The sequence below is a fragment of the Oncorhynchus masou genome, chromosome 27 (assembly GCF_036934945.1).
Source record: "Oncorhynchus masou masou isolate Uvic2021 chromosome 27, UVic_Omas_1.1, whole genome shotgun sequence".
NCBI lineage: Eukaryota > Metazoa > Chordata > Actinopteri > Salmoniformes > Salmonidae > Oncorhynchus > Oncorhynchus masou.
In genome coordinates this window covers 53,735,167-53,755,121 of record NC_088238.1, presented here as the reverse complement: position 1 = coordinate 53,755,121, position 19,955 = coordinate 53,735,167, and the positions used below count along the sequence as shown (strand labels likewise).

General features: G+C 43.2%; 1 protein-coding gene across 7 annotated transcripts in view; it reads right to left on the bottom strand.

The window, feature by feature from the left end:
• The window catches only part of LOC135516414 (echinoderm microtubule-associated protein-like 3), a 48,624-nt gene that overhangs the window by 12,414 nt on the left and 16,255 nt on the right, over positions 1 to 19,955 (bottom strand). For 3 of the 7 annotated variants that reach the window (XM_064940712.1, XM_064940708.1, XM_064940709.1), the window contains exons 2-12: positions 9,246 to 9,419; positions 8,836 to 8,950; positions 5,293 to 5,802; positions 4,657 to 4,698; positions 3,890 to 4,006; positions 3,583 to 3,611; positions 1,826 to 1,855; positions 1,413 to 1,533; positions 914 to 1,063; positions 729 to 798; positions 33 to 143 (exon numbers count right to left, since the gene is read on the bottom strand). In XM_064940712.1, the coding sequence (XP_064796784.1) occupies positions 33 to 143; positions 729 to 798; positions 914 to 1,063; positions 1,413 to 1,533; positions 1,826 to 1,855; positions 3,583 to 3,611; positions 3,890 to 4,006; positions 4,657 to 4,698; positions 5,293 to 5,802; positions 8,836 to 8,950; positions 9,246 to 9,375 (1,425 nt within the window). In that variant the 5' untranslated portion in view covers positions 9,376 to 9,419. Of the gene's footprint in view, positions 1 to 32; positions 144 to 728; positions 799 to 913; positions 1,064 to 1,412; positions 1,534 to 1,825; positions 1,856 to 2,722; positions 3,290 to 3,582; positions 3,612 to 3,889; positions 4,007 to 4,656; positions 4,699 to 5,292; positions 5,803 to 8,835; positions 8,951 to 9,245; positions 9,420 to 19,955 lie in introns of those variants that run through there. The other 4 variants (XM_064940711.1, XM_064940713.1, XM_064940714.1 and 1 more) reach the window with 3 other exon arrangements.

Sequence of the window (19,955 nt, the reverse complement as noted above, 5' to 3'; positions counted from 1 at the left end):
AGGGTTGTTTTGTAGTGGGAATAAACACTTACTGCAAAGGAGAAAGCCACAGACCCTACACCTCTCTCAAAGGTGCCCAGTCCTATCTGTTGTAGGGTGATCAGGGTGGAGGAATCCCAGATATGGACATAAGGCTGCAGGGGCTAAGACATAAATTAGACAAGGATTGATAATAAGTATCATGTGTGTTATTATATGTATACAATACTTTTTTCTGTGGATTTGATAGTATGACCATTTAAAAAAATATATATAATAATTAAGTCTTAAAAGGGGACACTCCAGCAAGAAAGGAAACATTTTAGTTTTAAATAGTGACAGATGATGTTCCTTAAAAAGGTCCAATAGAGCCATTTCTGGTTAACATTTAAGTACCTTGGTGATTGTTTTCAATTAATATGGTCAAAAATAAACACAAATTGCTAGGACTGTCTGGGAGTGGTCTGAGTGGGGAGGGGAAAACTGAAAACTAGCTGTTATTGGCAGAGAGGTTTGGCACTCTTTCTTATTGGTCTATTAACTAATTTACCGCCTGGTGATGTCACTAGGCAGGTCAAAACTCCACCTGACCAAAACAGGCTGACATTTAAGGTGGTCTTTTCAAACAGCTCTTACACTAAAAGGGCATGATCATTTTCACAATTTCACAGTGTGTAAATCTATATAAAACACAGAAAAATCACATTTTTAACTGCACTGGGCCTTTAAATAGCCCAAACGCCCCTCACCTTTCCATCCTTGTCCACCCCCGCCGTCTGTCCTGATGCCACCCGTACCTTGTCTGGGTGGATGGTCAGACTGAAGTAAAGACAATTTGGAATATCATAAAGCGTCAACTTCACAATTGGTTTTAATTGATTTTGTACAGTTATGTAATGATACGAGAGGGTGAGGTTGGGTCTGAGCCACTCACCAGCGGACACAGTCGGTGTGTTTGCGGTAGTGGCGCTGTGTGCGGTTGTTGATGTGGTACAACACCACCACACAGGCGATGAAGTACACCGCCTCACCCGACGACAGCAGGTACAGGTTGGCCCGGCAGTCCCGTCCTCGGTAACCGTAACTATGCGTCTCCAGTCAAGGTGACATCACTGAAGCGTCTCATTGGTTCATCAGTCTAAATCATTAATTGAGCCTAAAGCAATTTCACCCACAGCTACACCCATAATACGTGATTTATGGATGACATAACTTCCATTTACCTGAGGATGGCTTGGCTCAAGGACATTCGATAACTTAAATATGTTCCTCTGACTGATGGGCAATATGGACTTCATGGCTTTCATCCAAGGAACTTAGCACTATAGAATATGAAACATTCTAATCAACCATGAATGGAATTTAAAAACTAAAATCCTGCATTATCAACGGCCCACTGGTCATGACTTGTGGGAGGGACTCAGGAAGGATACACCCAATCGAGTTCTAGTTTCTCTACAGGCGGCTCCATCCTTAGGTCCTCGTAGTTCAGGATGTTGGAGGGGACATACATGGTGATTGGTCGACCACGGATGAACATCTTGATTGATTGACCTGTCAGCCAATGAGAGAGGGTGAAAAATAATTTAAGACAAGACTAGACTGGACATTGGATACATATTAATCTCCAATCACTACCATGGGTCAATATGAACTTAATCTTATCCTCAAATGTTTTGCTCTGTCAACAGCCTGCCTAAACTACCAAAGCCCCGGTAATGCTACAATATCTACCAATAATTCACTCCATAACAATAAGTCAACAGTCTGCACCATTAGACTGTATGAATCCCCAGCACCTACATTTAGTTGAATGACATAACAGTTAACACATGACGTTTCATACCTTGGGTTCCTCGTCTGGACCCGGGAGATCCTACGAGAAGAGAGGAAGAGAGACAAATAAACAAGGAACCTAGGAACACTAAATCACAGCTGATTCCAGCAAAGCAGATCATGCTTTGACATTACGGACCCTTCGGGACCAGATTCAGAGCCGGTCGAATGAGGTCTATGAGCAAACCAGAGGGGTGGTTTTCCAACACCAAGCCTGTCATCTAGACTGTTACTTCAATTTAAAAAGGTTGGGGGAGAGGAGAATGGGTTTTACATGTTGATGGTTCTGGTTTGGGATGTTTCTGGTGGGAATCTGTCTGTCTCGCTTTGAAAAGGTTGTAAAACTAAAAAGCAGGGCTCACATCACAAGGGAGGGAAAGTCTGCAGTTTAACTATATAGTAATGACCTGTTTTGTTAGGTAGATTTCTTTTTATTAGTCATTGTTGACCCTATTTGGAATGTCCCCATGGGTCTACCTCATACCGCTCCTGGACCCTGTTGAAACACATCAATGACTGCTTTTGATTGATTTAAAATGGAGTGGCATTTTCACACGATTCAATACTTGGAAGTGGCACATTCAGTTAGGATGTAGTGAGTAGGATATAGTTCAATTCAGTTATTGCTTATCTATATGACCTGGTTACACTTTACAGCCCACTCATGATGCAGGAGAGGCAGTTAAGAGACAACCTAACTCATGCTGAATACAGGCAGACCCGTCTCAGGCCAACTCATAGAGACAGAGAAAGTTAATAAGTCTAGTCCTGGACAGCTCACAGAAAGAGAGAAAGAGACCAAAAAAAACACACAAAAAAATATAAATATTTTTGGCGTCCTTCCTTCTCCGGTAAAACATCCATCATCCCGTCAGGAGTCTGGGAGTGGTGCGGCAGCACGGCTTACCACAATGGATGGCTTTCCAGGGAGCGTTGGAGTACTAAACAGACTCTCCCGTGTTTAAAGTCAGAAACGGCTGCTGCTCTGCCTCGGGAAAACGTGACTGTAAAAATAAACACTGGTTTTCCTGTGATCCCAGTATGATGAGAGGTTTTTTCTGACCATATTTTTATTTCCGTGTGTGGTGGGCGGAGAAATGGACAGTGATGAACTCTAAATGACCTTTAGCCCCATAGACGACTAGATGATGCAATGTCCAGTGGTCAGTCACTTGTTGTAGTAGTAGTAGTAGTAGTAGTAGTCTCCGATACAGACTTATGCTCTTTTGAAGGCTCACTCCATGCACTCTCTGTCTCGTAGAAACCCCTTGTCCTGTGGATCACTCATCACATTTACAGACTATTATGCTAATCTGATGGGCGTATGAAACTGACTTCACGCGAACTGAATCCCCATTAGGTTCAACTGGTAAATACTTAGAGACAATATTAAATACAATAGAAGAGGGACTGTGCTTTAACTCTCTCTGGTTTTGGAACGAGTCCCATTATAAAGCTAAACCACACTCAAAAGCCAACGCTCATGAACGAAGCACGAGTATTGTGCTGTCTGAATAATATCTTTGACATTTTGTAGGCAGTTTAGTGTCCCAAACTAAAGAAGGGGAATGAAACCTTACAGCCAGATCTGGCCAGCAGTCTGTCAGTCAGTCATTTAAGACTACACAGAGTTTGAATAATGCATTATAGAACGTCTAAAGTAGGGTTGCAAAATTCCAGGAACATGCAATAAATTCCCTTGTTTTCCAGAAGTCCTGGTTGCAACCCGAGTCTGGACAGAGACTAGTGTTGTTGGATATGCATTACCTGCTCTGGCGATAAGATCCTTGGTCCGGCTGTGAGAAAAGATACAACTGTTAGACAGACACATTATATCCAAGAGACTCTTCCAACCACTGGGACCAAACGTTATATTATACAGTCTGTGGGCCCAGCTCACGCAACTGGGAGATCAAGACTTTTCATGGGAAAGTCATTTTATTAATAGTAGAAGAAAGGGAACTCCAACGAGTGACTACTTGGTGAAATACGTCATGTTTATGCAGTCGTAGGAAAATGTGATGTGAGAATGAGTTTGAAAGACAATCTTGCTGATGGATGGGACTTCCCTCACCTCTCCAGACTGGGGGATCTGTTGAGTAGGTTGGCCGAGGATGACGCCTTTTTGTCCAGCAGCTTCTTTGTCTTCTCCTGGGGGTCCTTCACCAGTTTCTCACTGTTCCTGCGAGCTCTGGACAATAAGTGGATAGGCAGCATAAGAGGATTTATATGCAGGGTTCCACAAACACACACACTGATGAACGTTGAATGTGTGTTTCAACGTGTATTCTATGATGGGGCATATTTTTCCTTGGAACACACACACACAGATTTTCCTGATAATGACTTGCCCAATAATTAGAGGAAATGGCCCTTGTCATGTGACCAATGATGTTCCAACACAACACGTAATAGGAAGTGAAACGGAGATGACCTCCTCCCCACTGGATACAGCCGTCAGTTCAATGGCTAGTTTCGATTTATATTTGGTTGGGTTGTCAACTACAGTGAACTCAGCACGAAATCAATAACAAAAAAGTCACCTGTCATTGGATTTAGGTTCAAAGTTGGGTGGGGGGAAAAAAATCTAAAAATGCCCTTACGTTGATGACTTGTTGCAAATCCAATTCGTTTTCTATGTTGATTCAACATCATTACATTGTTTTTTTGAGAGTTGAAATTATGTGGAAACCATGTTGATTCAACCAGTTTTTGCCCAGTGGGTCTCCACTGTGGCGCCTAGTGATAACACACATGCATATAGTACGCAGTAGATCAGTTTGGAACTGAATAGCCCAGTTCATATCCTTGTACATAACTTAGACACCACTGTCTTAGTACCTCTTAGTTTCCATGGTGTGGCAGGGTTGAGCTAACGGACTTCTTCATGGACAGAAACATATGCTATCAATTGGCAACAGACCTCTTGCAAGTAATAATTAGCAAACAAAACAACAAAACACACAACCACAAATGTGCATGCACACACACAACCACAAATGTGCATGCACACACACACACACACGCAGAGGAAGCTGTAAAATGATTTGTGTGATTATAGAGCAGCATGCAGCGAAAGAATCTCCCAAAAGAATGTCAGATGAAAAGCCCTGTTGAAATATCCACATGGAGGAAATCATGCTGAATCAATCCATGCTTGAATTAAAGGATGAGGCTCAGATTTGATTACCAGGTTAGTGTACACACATTTAGCCCCTGTCAAACAAATGGAAAATAACACAGCAGCCGGATCCAGCGGGAGACACGTAAGGTATGCTCCTTGGTACTGAAGGCTTTCCATAACGCAACCTAATAGAATAACGCAAACTGATTCTTAGATTAGGGTTGTGACACTGGCGCGTTGTAGTAATAAAAGCATAGAGAATAGGAGAGGAGTGTCAAAAAGAGTTGATTTCCCCCCAAAACCATGCAATCAGGTAGGAATGGAGAAGAGAAGTAGAGGTGGCGACAACGCACAGGGGTTTCTTCTTGCCCTCCAGGATGGTGGAGAGAGGTCCGCTCCGGGGGCTGGCGGACAGGTCCTTAGGGGGGGCTGGGGACCCTGAGATTGGGGTCTGGGAGGCTGAGCTCAAGCTCTCCGTAGAGCCATTTGGGTCCTGGAGGTCATCTCTTTGGAGGTTCCTGATGGCAGTGGGGTGGATGGCATCCTCTATGGAAGATGCCCAACTCAGGTCCTTCTCCTCCCCTTCCTCGTCCTTCTCCTCCAGTTCTAGTCCCTGGATGTGGTGGAACTTGGCCCGAGCCTCCTCCGTCAGAGACATCCCCTCTGGTAGGGCATCCTCCAGGGAGAGGCTCTGGATGGGCCTGGTGAGAGCCAGGGGGACCCGGTCTAGCCCCTGGTCCTGCACCAGAGGAGTGAGGTCTGTCTGGGTAGCCCGATCATACGTTGGGGTCTTATGTATGAGGCCCGGGGATGTAGAGTCCCCATTAGAGCCAGTCTCACCTTCAGTGCTGTTTAGTACTTGGCTAAATACACACACAGTATAGAGTTGAGATTAATAATAGAGAGAATACAAACAATCATACAGAATACTATTCATTTACTCAACTCTAATAACAATACTTTCCTAAACAAGTTACATGCTGTGAGTGAGTGAAAGAACTCACTGGACAGTTTATTAAGTACACCACACTGTTCTTGAAAATTGATCGCACGAACAGACAGTGAGTCACGTGGTTGTGGATTGCTATGTAACGCAGGCAGACCGACGTCGACGAATTCAGTTCCTGTTCGACAGTTTCTGTTCGGCAAAACGAGTGACCGAAGCAACTTTGAGCGTTGCATGATCGTCGGTGCCAGGCACGCCGGATCCAGTATCTCAGAAACGACTGGGCTTTTCATGCACAACAGTGGCTAGAGTTTACCGAGAATGGTGCAAAAAACTAAAAACAACCAGTCAGCTGCAGTCCTGTGGGCGAAAGCAGCTTGTTCACGAGAGAGGTCGAAGGAGAATGGCAAGAATGGTGCAAGTGAACAGGTGGGCCAGAAACAGACAAAAAACAGTGCAGTACAACAGTGTTGTGCAGAAAGGCACCTCAGAACACAAAATTCGTTGGTCCTTCTCACGGATGGGCTGTTGCAGCAGACGACCACACCGGGTTCCACTTCTATCAGCTAAAAACAAGAAGAAGTGGCTCCAGTGGGCACACAATCACCAACACCGGACAATTGAGGAGTGGAAAAACATTGCTTGGTCCAACCAATCCCGGTTCCTGTTGCGTCAAGCTGATGACACAGTCAGGATTTGGCTTAAGTAGCATGAGTCTATGGACCCAACCTGCATGGTGTCAACGGTACAGGTTGGTGGTGTACTGGTGTGGGGAATTTTCTCCTGGCACATGTTCGGTCCCTTGATACCATTTGAACAACAAATGTTTCCGCCATCTTGTTGAATCCATACCACGAAGAATTCAGGCTGTTCTGGAGGCAACTAGATAGATGAACCTAATAAACTGACCAGTGTGTGTATATACAGTATAAAACTACATTACATTTGTATAGTGCTTTTCATTATACAGTTACATCTCAAAGCTCTACAGAGGGTGAAACATGATATACAATAAAAACAATGTACATTTTGAATCAAGGCAGGTAAAATAGGCTAGGTGCTAAATACATTTTAGATTGGGACTAGGACTATGAAAAAGACTGTTACACATAAATATACACACCTACCTACCTACCTACCTACCTACCTACCTACCTACCTACCTACCTACCTACCTACCTACCTAGCTACAGTTGAAGTCGGAACTGTACATACACTTAGGTTGGAGTCATTAAAACTAGTTTTTCAACCACTCCACAAATGTCTTGTTTACAAACTATAGTTTTGGCAATTCGGTTAGGACATCTACTTTGTGCATGACACAAGTCATTTTTCCAACAATTGTTACCAGACAAATTATTTCACTGTATCACAATTCCAGTTGGTAAAAAGTTTACATACACTAAGTTGACCGTGACTTTAAACAGCTTGAAAAACTCCAGACAATTATGTCATGGCTTTAGAAGCTTCTGATAGGTTAATTGACGTCATTTGAGTCAATTGGAGGTGTACCTGTGGATGTATTTCAAGGCCCACTCAGTCCCTCTTTGCTTGACATCATGGAAAAACAAAAGAAATCAGCCAAGACCTCAGAAAAAAAATTGTAGACCTCCACAAGTCTGGTTCATCCTTGGGAGCAATTTCCAAACGCCTGAAGGTACAACGTTCATCTGTACAAACAATAGTACACAAGTATAAACACGATGGGACCACGCAGCCGTCATACCTCTCAGGAAGGAGACACTTTCTGTCTCCTTGAGATGAATGTACTTTGGTGTGAAAAGTACAAATCAATCACAGAACAACAGCAAAGGACCTTGTGAAGATGCTGGAGGAAACAGGTACACAGTAAACCAAGCCCTATATCGACATAACATGAAAGGCCGCTCAGCAAGGAAGAAGCCACTGCTCCAAAACCACCATAAAAAAAGCCATTCTACGGTTTGCAACTGCACATGAGGACAAAAATCGTACTTTTTGGAGAAATGTCCTCTGGTCTGATGAAACAAAAATAAAATTGTTTGGCCATAATGACCATTGCTATGTTTGGAGGAAAAAGGGAGAGGCTTGCAAGCCGAAGAATACCATCCCAACCGTGAAGCACGTGGGTGGCAGCATCATGTTGTGGGGGTGCTTTGCTGCAGGAGGGACTGGCGCACTTCACAAAATAGATGGCATCATGAAGGAGGAAAGGTATGTGGAAATATTGAAGCAACATCTCAAGGCATCAGTCAGGAAGTTAATCCTTGGTTGCAAATGGGTCTTCCAAATGGACAATGACCCCAAGCATACTTCCAAAGTTGTGGCAAAATGGCTTAAGGACAACAAAGCCAAGGTATTGGAGTGGCCATCACAAAGCCCTGACCTCAATCCTATAGAAAATTAGTGGGTAGAACTGAAAAAGCATGTGCGAGCAAGGAGGCCTATAAACCTGACTCAGTTACATCAGCTCTGTCAGGAGGAATGGGCCAAAATTCACCCAATTTATTGTGAGAAGCTTGTGGAAGGCTACCCGAAATGTTTGACCCAAGTTAAAGAATTTAAAGGCAATGCTACCATATACGAATTGAGTGGATGTAAACTTCTGACTCACTGGGAATGTGATGAAAGAAATGAAAGCTGAAATAAATCATTCTCTCTACTATTATTCTGACATTTCACATTCTTAAAATAAAGTGGTGATCCTAACTGACCTAAGACAGGGAATTTTTACCAGGAATAAATGTCAGGAATTGTCAAAAACTAAGTTTAAATGTATTTGGCAAAGGTGTATGTAAACTTCCAACTTCAACTGTAACATTCTGGTCATGAAGTCCAAAGACTGTCAAACTATGCCTCATTTCCACACATTGATCATGTTTGAGCCATATCTCCATATATGGCTCTGGACAAACATGCCAGCCAACCCATTCCATGCCCACAGTCCCTCTGCACTGGCCTGGCACAGTACCTGGGGGCAGAGTGGCGGGGGCTGTCCAGGGCTGAGCTGGAGGACAGTTTACGGGAACTGGAGAAACCGTCAGAGCAGTAAACCTGGTTCAGGACACGGGAGGCTGCAGGGTTTACTGAGGGCACAAAATGGACACAATCACACACATTTAGTGCAAGGATGGAATTTTCATAGAAGCACAAGACATGGGTAGGATAATGTATTGGTTACAGCTTATTGCTTGTGTACTGTAGTTAATCATCCTCAACCCTTTTCACACTACTGAGCCGAGCTGCACTTTACCGGCCTGGTTAAACATTCAAGATATTTGCTGGAACCGTGCTGTGAAGAAAATATCCAAGCCAGCACAGTACATTTCGGGCACAATAAATGTTAAGAGTACAACTGTGGTCTGATGGTTGGACATCCACCTGCAATGATCTGCTGTTTAAGCAGGGGGATCAACTGGTCGTGGAGGCGGAGCCTGCGTAGCGCGTCGGCCAGTGATGACTTCAGCAGCATGATCTCATCTTCCTGTGCCTGCAGACGCCCCTCCATCATGGACACACGGTCTGGGTACTCAGCGCTGCTCCCGGACACGTCATCTGTGCAGATGGACCATGACAACAAATCAGGAGACAGTATGGAACCACATGCTGTCAGATCATTTGTGGATATTGTGGAAAATAAGGACAACCAATGGTAGTCTATATCCAACTCAATGCTGTCACTCAATTGGCAGATAGGATTGTCCTCTAGACAAATGACATATAGAAGTGAAGTACTACTATCAATACCAATGCATAGGTTGGATACAACTATAAAATGCAAGATGGAAAAACTTAAAAATATGCAAGCAGTAAGACATGACCCTGGTGTTGTAAATACTGCTAACAGCCAGGAAATATTCCTCAAACGAGACTTCCATTCTGCATGAAGACGCGCCTCCTGACTATAAAGCCAACATTAATGGCCTCATCCAGCACTGTCTACAATTTAAAAGGATGGGATGACACTTCATGAGTCAAGAGAAACATATTTACTTAGGCTACTTGAACATCATGGTACTCTGACGCTGCTAATTTACTGAACTAAGTCCTTTTCCATCACAAAAATAAGGCAGGAGACTGTTACCACCATTAGTAAAAGAAGGCAGGAGACTGTTACCACCATTAGTAAAAGAAGGCAGGAGACTGTTACCACCATTAGTAAAATAAGGCAGGAGACTTACCACCATTAGTAAAATAAGGCAGGAGACTGTTACCACCATTAGTAAAAGAAGGCAGGAGACTGTTACCACCATTAGTAAAAGAAGGCAGGGGACTGTTACCACCATTAGTAAAAGAAGGCAGGAGACTGTTACCACCATTAGTAAAAGAAGGCAGGAGACTGTTACCACCATTAGTAAAAGAAGGCAGGAGACTGTTACCACCATTCGTAAAAGAAGGCAGGAGACTGTTACCACCATTAGTAAAAGAAGGCAGGAGACTGTTACCACCATTAGTAAAAGAAGGCAGGAGACTGTTACCACCATTAGTAAAAGAAGGCAGGAGACTGTTACCACCATTCGTAAAAGAAGGCAGGAGACTGTTACCACCATTAGTAAAAGAAGGCAGGAGACTGTTACCACCATTCGTAAAAGAAGGCAGGAGACTGTTACCACCATTAGTAAAAGAAAGGAGACTGTTACCACCATTAGTAAAAGAAGGCAGGAGACTGTTACCACCATTAGTAAAAGAAGGCAGGAGACTGTTACCACCATTAGTAAAAGAAGGCAGGAGACTGTTACCACCGTTCGTAAAAGAAGGCAGGAGACTGTTACCACCATTAGTAAAAGAAGGCAGGAGACTTTTACCACCATTAGGAGGAAAGAAGTTAAAGCATATGTTTCTGGTTTTCTCAACCTTTCGCAATTTCCAGCAGCTAAGCAAAAAAAGGAGTGGAATGTTCTAATTGTTTATCATAGGGTTGTGTTTAGGGAACAGGGTTTAGCTAAACTGATTGTTAAGTATCAGCAGACCTACTTTCTCTAAAGTAGTGCACACGTGTGGGGACTGCCTATTCCATGATGATTCTGGACATGTCTACGTTTTCTGCTAATTTCCTGAGACATTGCAGTAGGAAGACTTGTTAATAATTAGATGGCGTTTAACAAAAGGATATGAGTCTGTTAGGATATTTATGAGTCGACACAGACTTACATTTGATCTATATGCGTGTACGTTTTGGGATTGGGTCTATTCGATCATGTGTGTTTACATTTCCAACGAATTCCCTCAGATTTGAAAGCAAAGAAGACAGCATTCCTGTATGTCGCAATGTCATATGAACAATGATCAGACTCTGAGCCAACTGCAGCTTGTTTTTAGTGCGGCCTACTGTACTTTCAGCGTTGTTTGACCACATTTGCTATATTTTAGTGTGTTTGACGTTTCAGGTTTTATTAGTCTTATGCATGGGTTACGCAACAATATGCGTACTTCCTTCTCGACAATGCAACAACAAAAACAACAATTAAAGAATAGTAACAAAGTAAATGACTCCGTAGAATATAATAAGTAAAAGATAATCAACTCAGGGCTCTATGCGTTCTCTGGAAGAAAAAAACGACGTGGATGGTGGGTTCCACGACGCGCTATTCCACGTCGTTCATTATAGCGCGTCGTGGAACCCACCTTTCACGTCGTTCGTTATTTTCCAGAGAACGCATAGAGCCCTGAGTTGATTATCCCGTTGACACCATGGCTATAATTTAGACTCAATTGGCAGATAGGATTCATTTGCAGGTAGAAATATGTTAAAACATCCACTGAGGTAGCGCGCAAATTTACTAGAGACGGGACAGTACTTGCCATGAAAACCAAACAGACTTGCTAGTTTAGATAATAATAGCAAGCTTGGACTGATGGTTAAAATCTAATTTCAATAATGCCAATAATGTTATCAATTAGACTTCTGCTTTCAAACATAGTCAGTCCATTCTTACATATTCTATTACCATTGAATTATACCTTGCGTTATTTATTTATTTTACCTTTATTTAACCAGATAGGCAAGTTGAGAACAAGTTCTCATTTACAATTGCGACCTGGCCAAGATAAAGCAAAGCAGTTCGACACATACAACTAAGAGTCGCACATGGAGTAAAGCAAACATACAGTCAATCATACAGTAGAAAAATTAAGTCTATATACAATGTGAAAAAATGAGGTGAGATAAGGGAGGTAAAGGTTAAAAAAATACATGGTGGCGAAGTAAATACAATATAGCACGTAAAACACGAATGGTAGATTTGCAGTGGAAAAATGTGCAAAGTAGAAATAGAAATAATGGGGTGCAAAGGAGCAAAATAAATAAATACAGTAGGGGAAGTGGTAGTTGTTTGGGCTAAATTATAGAGTGGCTATGTACAAGTGCAGTAATCTGTGAGCTGCTCTGACAGCTGGTGCTTAAAGCTAGTGAGGGAGATAAGTGTTACCAGTTTCAGAGATTTTTGTAGTTTGTTCCAGTCATTGGCAGCAGAGAACTGGAAGGAGAGGCAGCCAAAGGAGGAATTGGTTTTGGGGGTGACCAGAGAGATATACCTGCTGGAGAGCGTGCTACAGGTGGGTGCTGCTATGGTGACCAGCGGGCTGAGATAAGGGGGGGCTTTAACTAGCAGGGTCTTGTAGATGACCTGGAGCCAGTGGATTTGGCGACGAGTATGAAGCGAGGGCCAGCCAACAAGAGCGTACAGGTCGCAGTGGTGGGTAGCCTCCATCATTCTTAAATAGAAGAAATTTGGAACCACCAAGGCTCTTCCTAGAGCTGGCCGCCCGGCCAAACTGAGCAATCAGGGGAGAAGGGCCTTGGTCAGGGAGGTGACCAAGAACCCGATAATCACTCTGACAAAGCTCCAGACTTCCTCTGGGGAAATGGGAGAAACTTCCATAAGGACAATCATCTCTGCAGCACTCCACCAACCAGTTCTTTATGGTAGAGTGGCCAGACGGAAGTCACTCCTCAGTAAACGGCACATGACAGCCCGCTTGGAGTTTGCCAAATGGCACCTAAAGACTCAAACCATGAGAAACAACATTTTCTGGTCTGATGAAACCAAGATTAAACTCTTTGGTCTGAATGCCAAGCATCGCGTCTGGAGGAAACCTGGCACCATCCTTACGGTGAAGCATGGTGGTAGGAGCATCATGCTGTGGGAAAGTTTTAAAGCTGCAGGGACTGGTAGTCTAGTCAGGATTGAGGCAAAGATGAAACTGTTTTCTGCCCTTTCCAAAAGATAGAATTTGTATATAATTGGCCCTCTTTCTGGGACTCACCCACAAACAGGACCAAGCCTGGCCTGCTGAGGACTGAATGACTCCATCCAAGCTGGAGGGGTGCTCTCATCTCATCTACTAACATAGACAGGGCCAGGCAGCAGGCTGTTAGCCAGCCTGCCACTAGCACAGTCTGTGTTGTCAGCACAACTATCCCCATTGAGACTGTGTTTGTGCCTTGATCTAGTTTGGGCAACACTAAACATGGCGGTGTTCACCTTAGCAATCTCTCTGGAATAAAGACCTCCTCCTTTCCTGTCATTATTGAAAGACATCGTGATATCTCACATCTCAAAATAGGGCGACTTAATGTTAGATCACTCACTTCCAAGGCAGTTATAGTCAATGAACTAATCACTGATCATAATATTGATGTGATTGGCCTGACTGAAACATGGCTTAAGCCTGATGAATTTACTGTGTTAAATGAGGCCTCACCTCCTGGTTACACTAGTGACCATATCCCCCATGCATCCCGCAATGGCGGAGGTGTTGCTAACATTAACGAAAGCAAATTTCAATTCACAAAAAAAACTTTTCATCTTTTGAGCTTCTAGTCATGAAATCTATGCAGCCCACTCAGTCACTTTTTATAGCTACTATTTACAGGCCTCCTGGGCCATATACAGCATTCCTCACTGAGTTCCCTGAATTCCTATCGGATCTTGTAGTCATGGCAGATAATATTACAATTTCTGGTGACTAATATTCACCTGGAAATGTCCACAGACCCAAAAGGCTTTCGGAGCCATCATCGACTCAGTGGGTTTTGTCCAACATGTCTCTGGACCTACTCACTGCCACAGTCATACTCTGTGGAAGTGTCCCGTGAAATAAATGTTGTGGATCTTAATGTTTTGCCTCATAATCCTGGACTAATCGGCCCACCATTTTATTACATTTGCAATCGCAACAACTAATCTGCTCAGACCCCAAGGATCATCAAAAGGCGTGCTATAAATTCTCAGACAAACCAAAGATTCCTAGATGCCCTTTCAGACTCCCTCTGCCTACCCAAGGACATCAGAGTACAAAAATCAGTTAACCACCTAACTGAGGAACTCAATTTAACCTTGTGTAATACCCTAGATGCAGTCGCACCCCTAAAAACATTTGTCATAAGAAACTAGCTCCCTGGTATATAGAAAATACCCGAGCTCTGAAGCAAGCTTCCAGAAAATACCCGAGCTCTGAAGCAAGCTTCCAGAAAATACCCGAGCTCTGAAGCAAGCTTCCAGAAAATACCCGAGCTCTGAAGCAAGCTTCCAGAAAATACCCGAGCTCTGAAGCAAGCTTCCAATAAATACCCGAGCTCTGAAGCAAGCTTCCAGAAAATACCCAAGTTCTGAAGCAAGCTTCCAGAAAATTGGACCGGCAATAGCGCTACACCAAACTGGAAGTCTTCCGACTAGCTTGCGGTATCAAAGAGCCCCCATTGCTGCTCGATCATCCTATTTTTCACAAAGCTAACTAAAAAGCAGCATTCCCCAAGAGAGGATGGCTTTCACTTCAGCAGTGATAAATTCATGAACTTCTTTGACGAAAAGATAATGATCATTATAAAGCAAATTACGGACTCCTCAATTAAATCTGCGTATTCCTCCAAAGCTCAGTTGTCCTGAGTCTGCACAACTCTGCCAGGACCTTGGATCAAGAGAGACACTCAATTGTTTTAGTACTATATCTCTTGACACAATGATGAAAATAATCATGGCCTCTAAACCTTCAAGCTGCATACTGGACCCTATTCCAACTAAACTACTGAAAGAGCTGCTTCCTGTGCTTGGTCCTCCTATGTTGAACATAATAAAGGGCTCTCCATCCACCGGATTTTTTTTTTTTTTTACCTTTATTTTACTAGGCAAGTCAGTTAAGAACAAATTCTTATTTTCAATGACGGCCTAGGAACAGTGGGTTAACTGCCTGTTCAGGGGCAGAACGACAGATTTTGTACCTTGTCAGCTCAGGATTTGAACTTGCAACCTTTCGGTTACTAGTCCAATGCTCTAACCACTAGGCTACACTGCCGCCCCACTGGATGTGTACCAAACTCACTAAAAGTGGCAGTAATAAAGCCTTTCTTGAAAAAGCTAAACCTCGAACCAGAAAAATATACAAATCGGCCTATACCCGAATCACCCATTCCTCTCAAATTGTTTTGAAAAAGCTGTTCCGCAGCAACCCACTGCCTTCCTGAAGACAAACGCCTCAGTCTGGTTTTAGACCCCATCATAGCAGAGACTGCACTTGTAAAGGTGGAAAATGACCTTTTAATGGCATCTGTTCTCGTGCTCCTAGACCTGAGTGCTGCTATTGATACCATCGATCACCACCAGCTATGGGGACGACACAGCTGTACATTTCGATGAAACATGTGGAAGCCCCAAAATTGCCATACCTGGAAGCATGTGTTTCAGACATAAGGAAGTGGATGGCTGCAAACGTTCTACTTTTAAACTCGGACAAAACAGAGATGCTAGTTTTATGTCCCAAGAAAGAAAGAGATCTTCTGTTGAATCTGACAATTAATCTTCATGGTTGTACAGTTGTCTCAAATAAAACTGTGAAGGACTTCAGCGTTACTCTGGACCCTGATCTCTCTTTTGACGAACTTATCAAGGCTGTTTCAAGGACAGCTTTTTTCCATCTACGTAACATTACAAAAATCAGGAACTTTCTGTCCAAAAATGATGAAGAAAAATTAATCCATGCTTTTGTTACTTCTAGGTTAGACTACTGCAATGCTCTATTTTTCAGCTAACCGGATAAAGCACTAAATGGCCAAAAGTTGAGAATGACACAAATATTCATTTTCACAAAGTCTGCTGCCTCAGTTTGTATTGATGGCAATTTGCATATACTCCAGAATGTTATGAAGAGTGAGCAGATGAATTACAATTAATTGCAAAGACCCTCTTTGCCATGCAAATGAACTGAATCCCCAAAAAACATGTCCACTGTATTTCAGCCCTGCCACAAATGAACCAGCTGACATCATGTCAGTGATTCTCTCGTTAAAACAGGTGTGAGTGTTGACGAGGACAAGGCTGGAGATCACTCTGTCATGCTGATTGAGTTCGAACAACAGACAGGAAGCTTCAAAAGGAGGGTGGTGCTTAGAATCATTGTTCTTCCTGTCAACCATGGTTACCTGCAAGGAAACACGTGCCGTCATCATTGGTTTGCACAAAAAGTGCTTCACAGGCAAGGATATTGCTGCCAGTAAGATTGCACCTAAATCAACCATTTATTGGACCATCAAGAACTTCAAGGAGAGTGGTTCAATTGTTGTAAAGAAGGCTTCAGGGCGCCCAAGAAAGTCCAGCAAGCGCCAGGACAGTCTCCTAAAGTTGATTCAGCTGCGGGATTGAGGCACCACCAATACAGAGCTTGCTCAGGAATGGCAGCAGGCAGGTGTGAGTGCATCTGCACGCACAGTGAGGCGAAGACTTTTGGAGGATGGCCTGCTGTCAAGAAGGGCAGCAAAGAAGCCACTTCTCTCCAGGAAAAACATCTGCGACAGACGGATATTCTGCAAAAAGTGCAGGGATTGGACTGCTGAGGACTGGGGTAAAGTCATTTTTTCTGATGAATCCCCTTTCCGATTGTTTGGGGCATCCGGAAAAAAGCTTGTCCAGAGAAGACAAGGTGAGCGCTACCATCAGTTCTGTGTCATGCCAACAGTAAAGCATCCTGAGACCATTCATGTGTGGTGTTGCTTCTCAGCCAAGGGAGTGGGCTCACTCACAATCTTGTCTAAGAACACAGCCATGAATAAAGAATGATACCAACACATCCTCCGAGAGCAACTTCTCCCAACCATCCAGGAACAGTTCGGTGATGAATCAATGCCTTTTTCAGCATGACGGAGCACCGAGCCATAAGGCAAAAGTGATAACTGAGTGGCTCAGGGAACAAAACATCAATATTTTGGGTCCATGGCCAGGAAACTCCCCAGACCTTAATCCCATTGAGAACTTGTGGTCAATCCTCAAGATGCAGGTGTACAAACAAAACCACACAAATTCGGACAATCTCCAAGCATTGATTATGCAAAAATGGACTGCCGACAGTCAGGATGTGGCCCAGAAGTTAATTGACAGCATGCTAGGGTGGATTGCAGAGGTCTTGAAAAATAAGGGTCAACACTGCAAAACTTAACTCTTTGCATCAACTTCATGTAATTGTCAATAAAAGCCTTTGACACTTGTGAAATGCTTGTAATTATACTTCAGTATTCCATAGTAACATCTGACACAAATATATAAAGATACTGAAGCAGCAAACTTTGTGGAAATTAATATTTTTGTCATCCTCAAAAGTTTTGGCCAGACTGTACTTTCCTACCGGATAACGCACTAAATAAACTTCAGTTAGCGCTAAACACGACTGCTAGAATCTTGACGAGAACCAAAATATTTCATCACATTACACTAGACTCTCTACACTGGTTTCCTCTTAAGGCTAGGGCTGATTTCAAGGTTTTACTGCTAACCTACAAAGCATTACATGTGCTTGCTCCTACCTATCTTTCCGATTTGGTCATGTCGTACATACCTACACGTACGCTAAGGTCACAAGACGCAGGCCTCCTTACTCTCCCTAGAATTTCTAAGCAAACAGCTGGAGACAGGGCTTTCTCCTATAGCGGTACGTTTTTATGGAATGGTCTGCCTATCCATGTGAGGCGCAGACTCGGTCTCAACCTTTAAGTCTTTATTGAAGACTCGTCTCTTCAGTAGGTCATATGATTGAGTGTAGTCTGGCCCAGGAGTGTGAAGGTGAACGGAAAAGCACTGGAGCAACAAACCACCCTTGCCGTCTCTGCCTGGCCGGTTCACTTCTCTCCACTGGCTGAGTCACTGGCTTACTGGTGCTCTTCCATGCCGTCCTTAGGAGGGGTGCATCACTTGAGTGGGTTGAGTCACTGACGTGGTCTTCCTGTCCGGGTTGTCCCTTCCCCCCTTGGGTTCGTGCCGTGGAGGAGATCTTCGTGGGCTATACTCGGCCTTGTCTCAGGATAGTAAATTGGTGGTTGAATATATCCCTCTAGTGGTGTGTGGGCTGTGCTTTGGCAAAGTGGGTGGGGTTATATCCTGCCTGTTTGGCCCTGTCCGGGGTTATCGGCCACTGTCTCCCGACCCCACCGGTCTCAGCCTCCAGTATTTATGCTGTAATAGTTTGTGTCGGGGTCTAGGGTCAGTCTGTTATATCTGGAGTATTTCCCCCGTCTTATCCGGTGTCCTGTGTGAATTTAAGTATGCTCTCTCTCTTTCGCTTTCTCTTTCTTTCGGAGGACCTAAGCCCTAGGACTATGCCTCAGGACTACCTGGCCTGATGACTCCTTGCTGTCCCCAGTCCACCTGTTCCAGTTTCAACTGTTCTGCCTGTTCTACACCTGCATTGCTTGCTGTTTGGGGTTTTAGGCTGGGTTTCTGTACAGCACTTTGTGGCATCAGTTTATGTATTTATAAAGCCCTTCTTACATTTGATTTATTGATTGAACAGAGCAAAGTACAGAGAGATTCTTGATGAAAACCTGCTCCAGAGCACTCACAACCTCAGACTGGGGCGAAGGTTCACCTTCCAATGGGACAACGACCCTAAGCACACAGCAAAGACAACACAGCAGTGGCATTGGGACAAGTCTCTGAATGTCCTTCAGTGGCCCAGCTAGAGCCGGGATTTGAACCCGATCTAACATCTCTGGAGAGACCTGAAAATAACTGTGCAGCAATGCTCCCCATCCAACCTGACAGAGCTTGAAATGATCTGCAGAGAAGAATGGGAGAAACTACCCAAATACAGGTGTGCCAAGCTTGTAGCGTCATACACAAGAAGACACGGGGCTGTAATCTCTGCCAAAGGTGCTTCAACAAAGTACTGAGTAAAGGGTCTGAAAAATTGTGTAAATGTGATAATTATTTTTTGTGTATACATTTGCAAAAATGTCTAAAAGCCTGTTTTTGCTTTGTCATTATGGGGTATTGTGATATCATTATGGGGTATTGTGTGTAGATTGATGGGGGGGGAAACAATTTAATACATTTTAGAATAAGGCTGTAACGTAACAAAATATGGAAAAAGTCAAAGGGTCTGAATACTTTCCGAAGGCACTGTATGTTTACTATAGCTTAATGAGGCAATAAAAATAAGATGTGACTAAAACTATGACAAAAAAAGAAAGGGCATTTAGTTGAATAAACTGTTTTCAACATTGACAATAACTAGACCAAATAATTATTCAAACTACAAAAATGTGACTAAGACAACGATATTTTAGTCAAACTGACCAAATCAAAAGAGTGCCAAAATGAACACTGCTAGTGTGCAGGCGTAGTTGTCCCAGTAAAACTGGATCTAGGAAGATGGCAGCAACCACCAAACAGTGGTATGCGAATGGGAGTAGATTCCGTTGAAAACAACGGTCGGCCATCTTAAATTAATGTCATTTAAAAAAAATTGAAATCAAAATACTACTCCTATTACAGTAAAGCTTCATATAACACCACTTTTTGCTTTGTAGCACCTACAGATAAAACTTAATGGAGTCTTAAAAAAGCCCTGGGTAAGGCTGATGTATAATAAATATGCAAACTTTGATAAATTATTTCTAAAATTATGCTTTTAGATACAAAATGTAAAATATTGTCAACAACCTTTCCTCCAGAAGGCCATTCTATGGATTACATTTTGCGAAAATCCCCAAAAACTGGAAATTCTCATAATCAAGTCACGGATCTTATCGTTTTCTTAATGGTATGCAAGTGACCCACAGCATGATACTTTCTCTTTACTTTGTCCCTAACCCTTTGCCTACTGTCC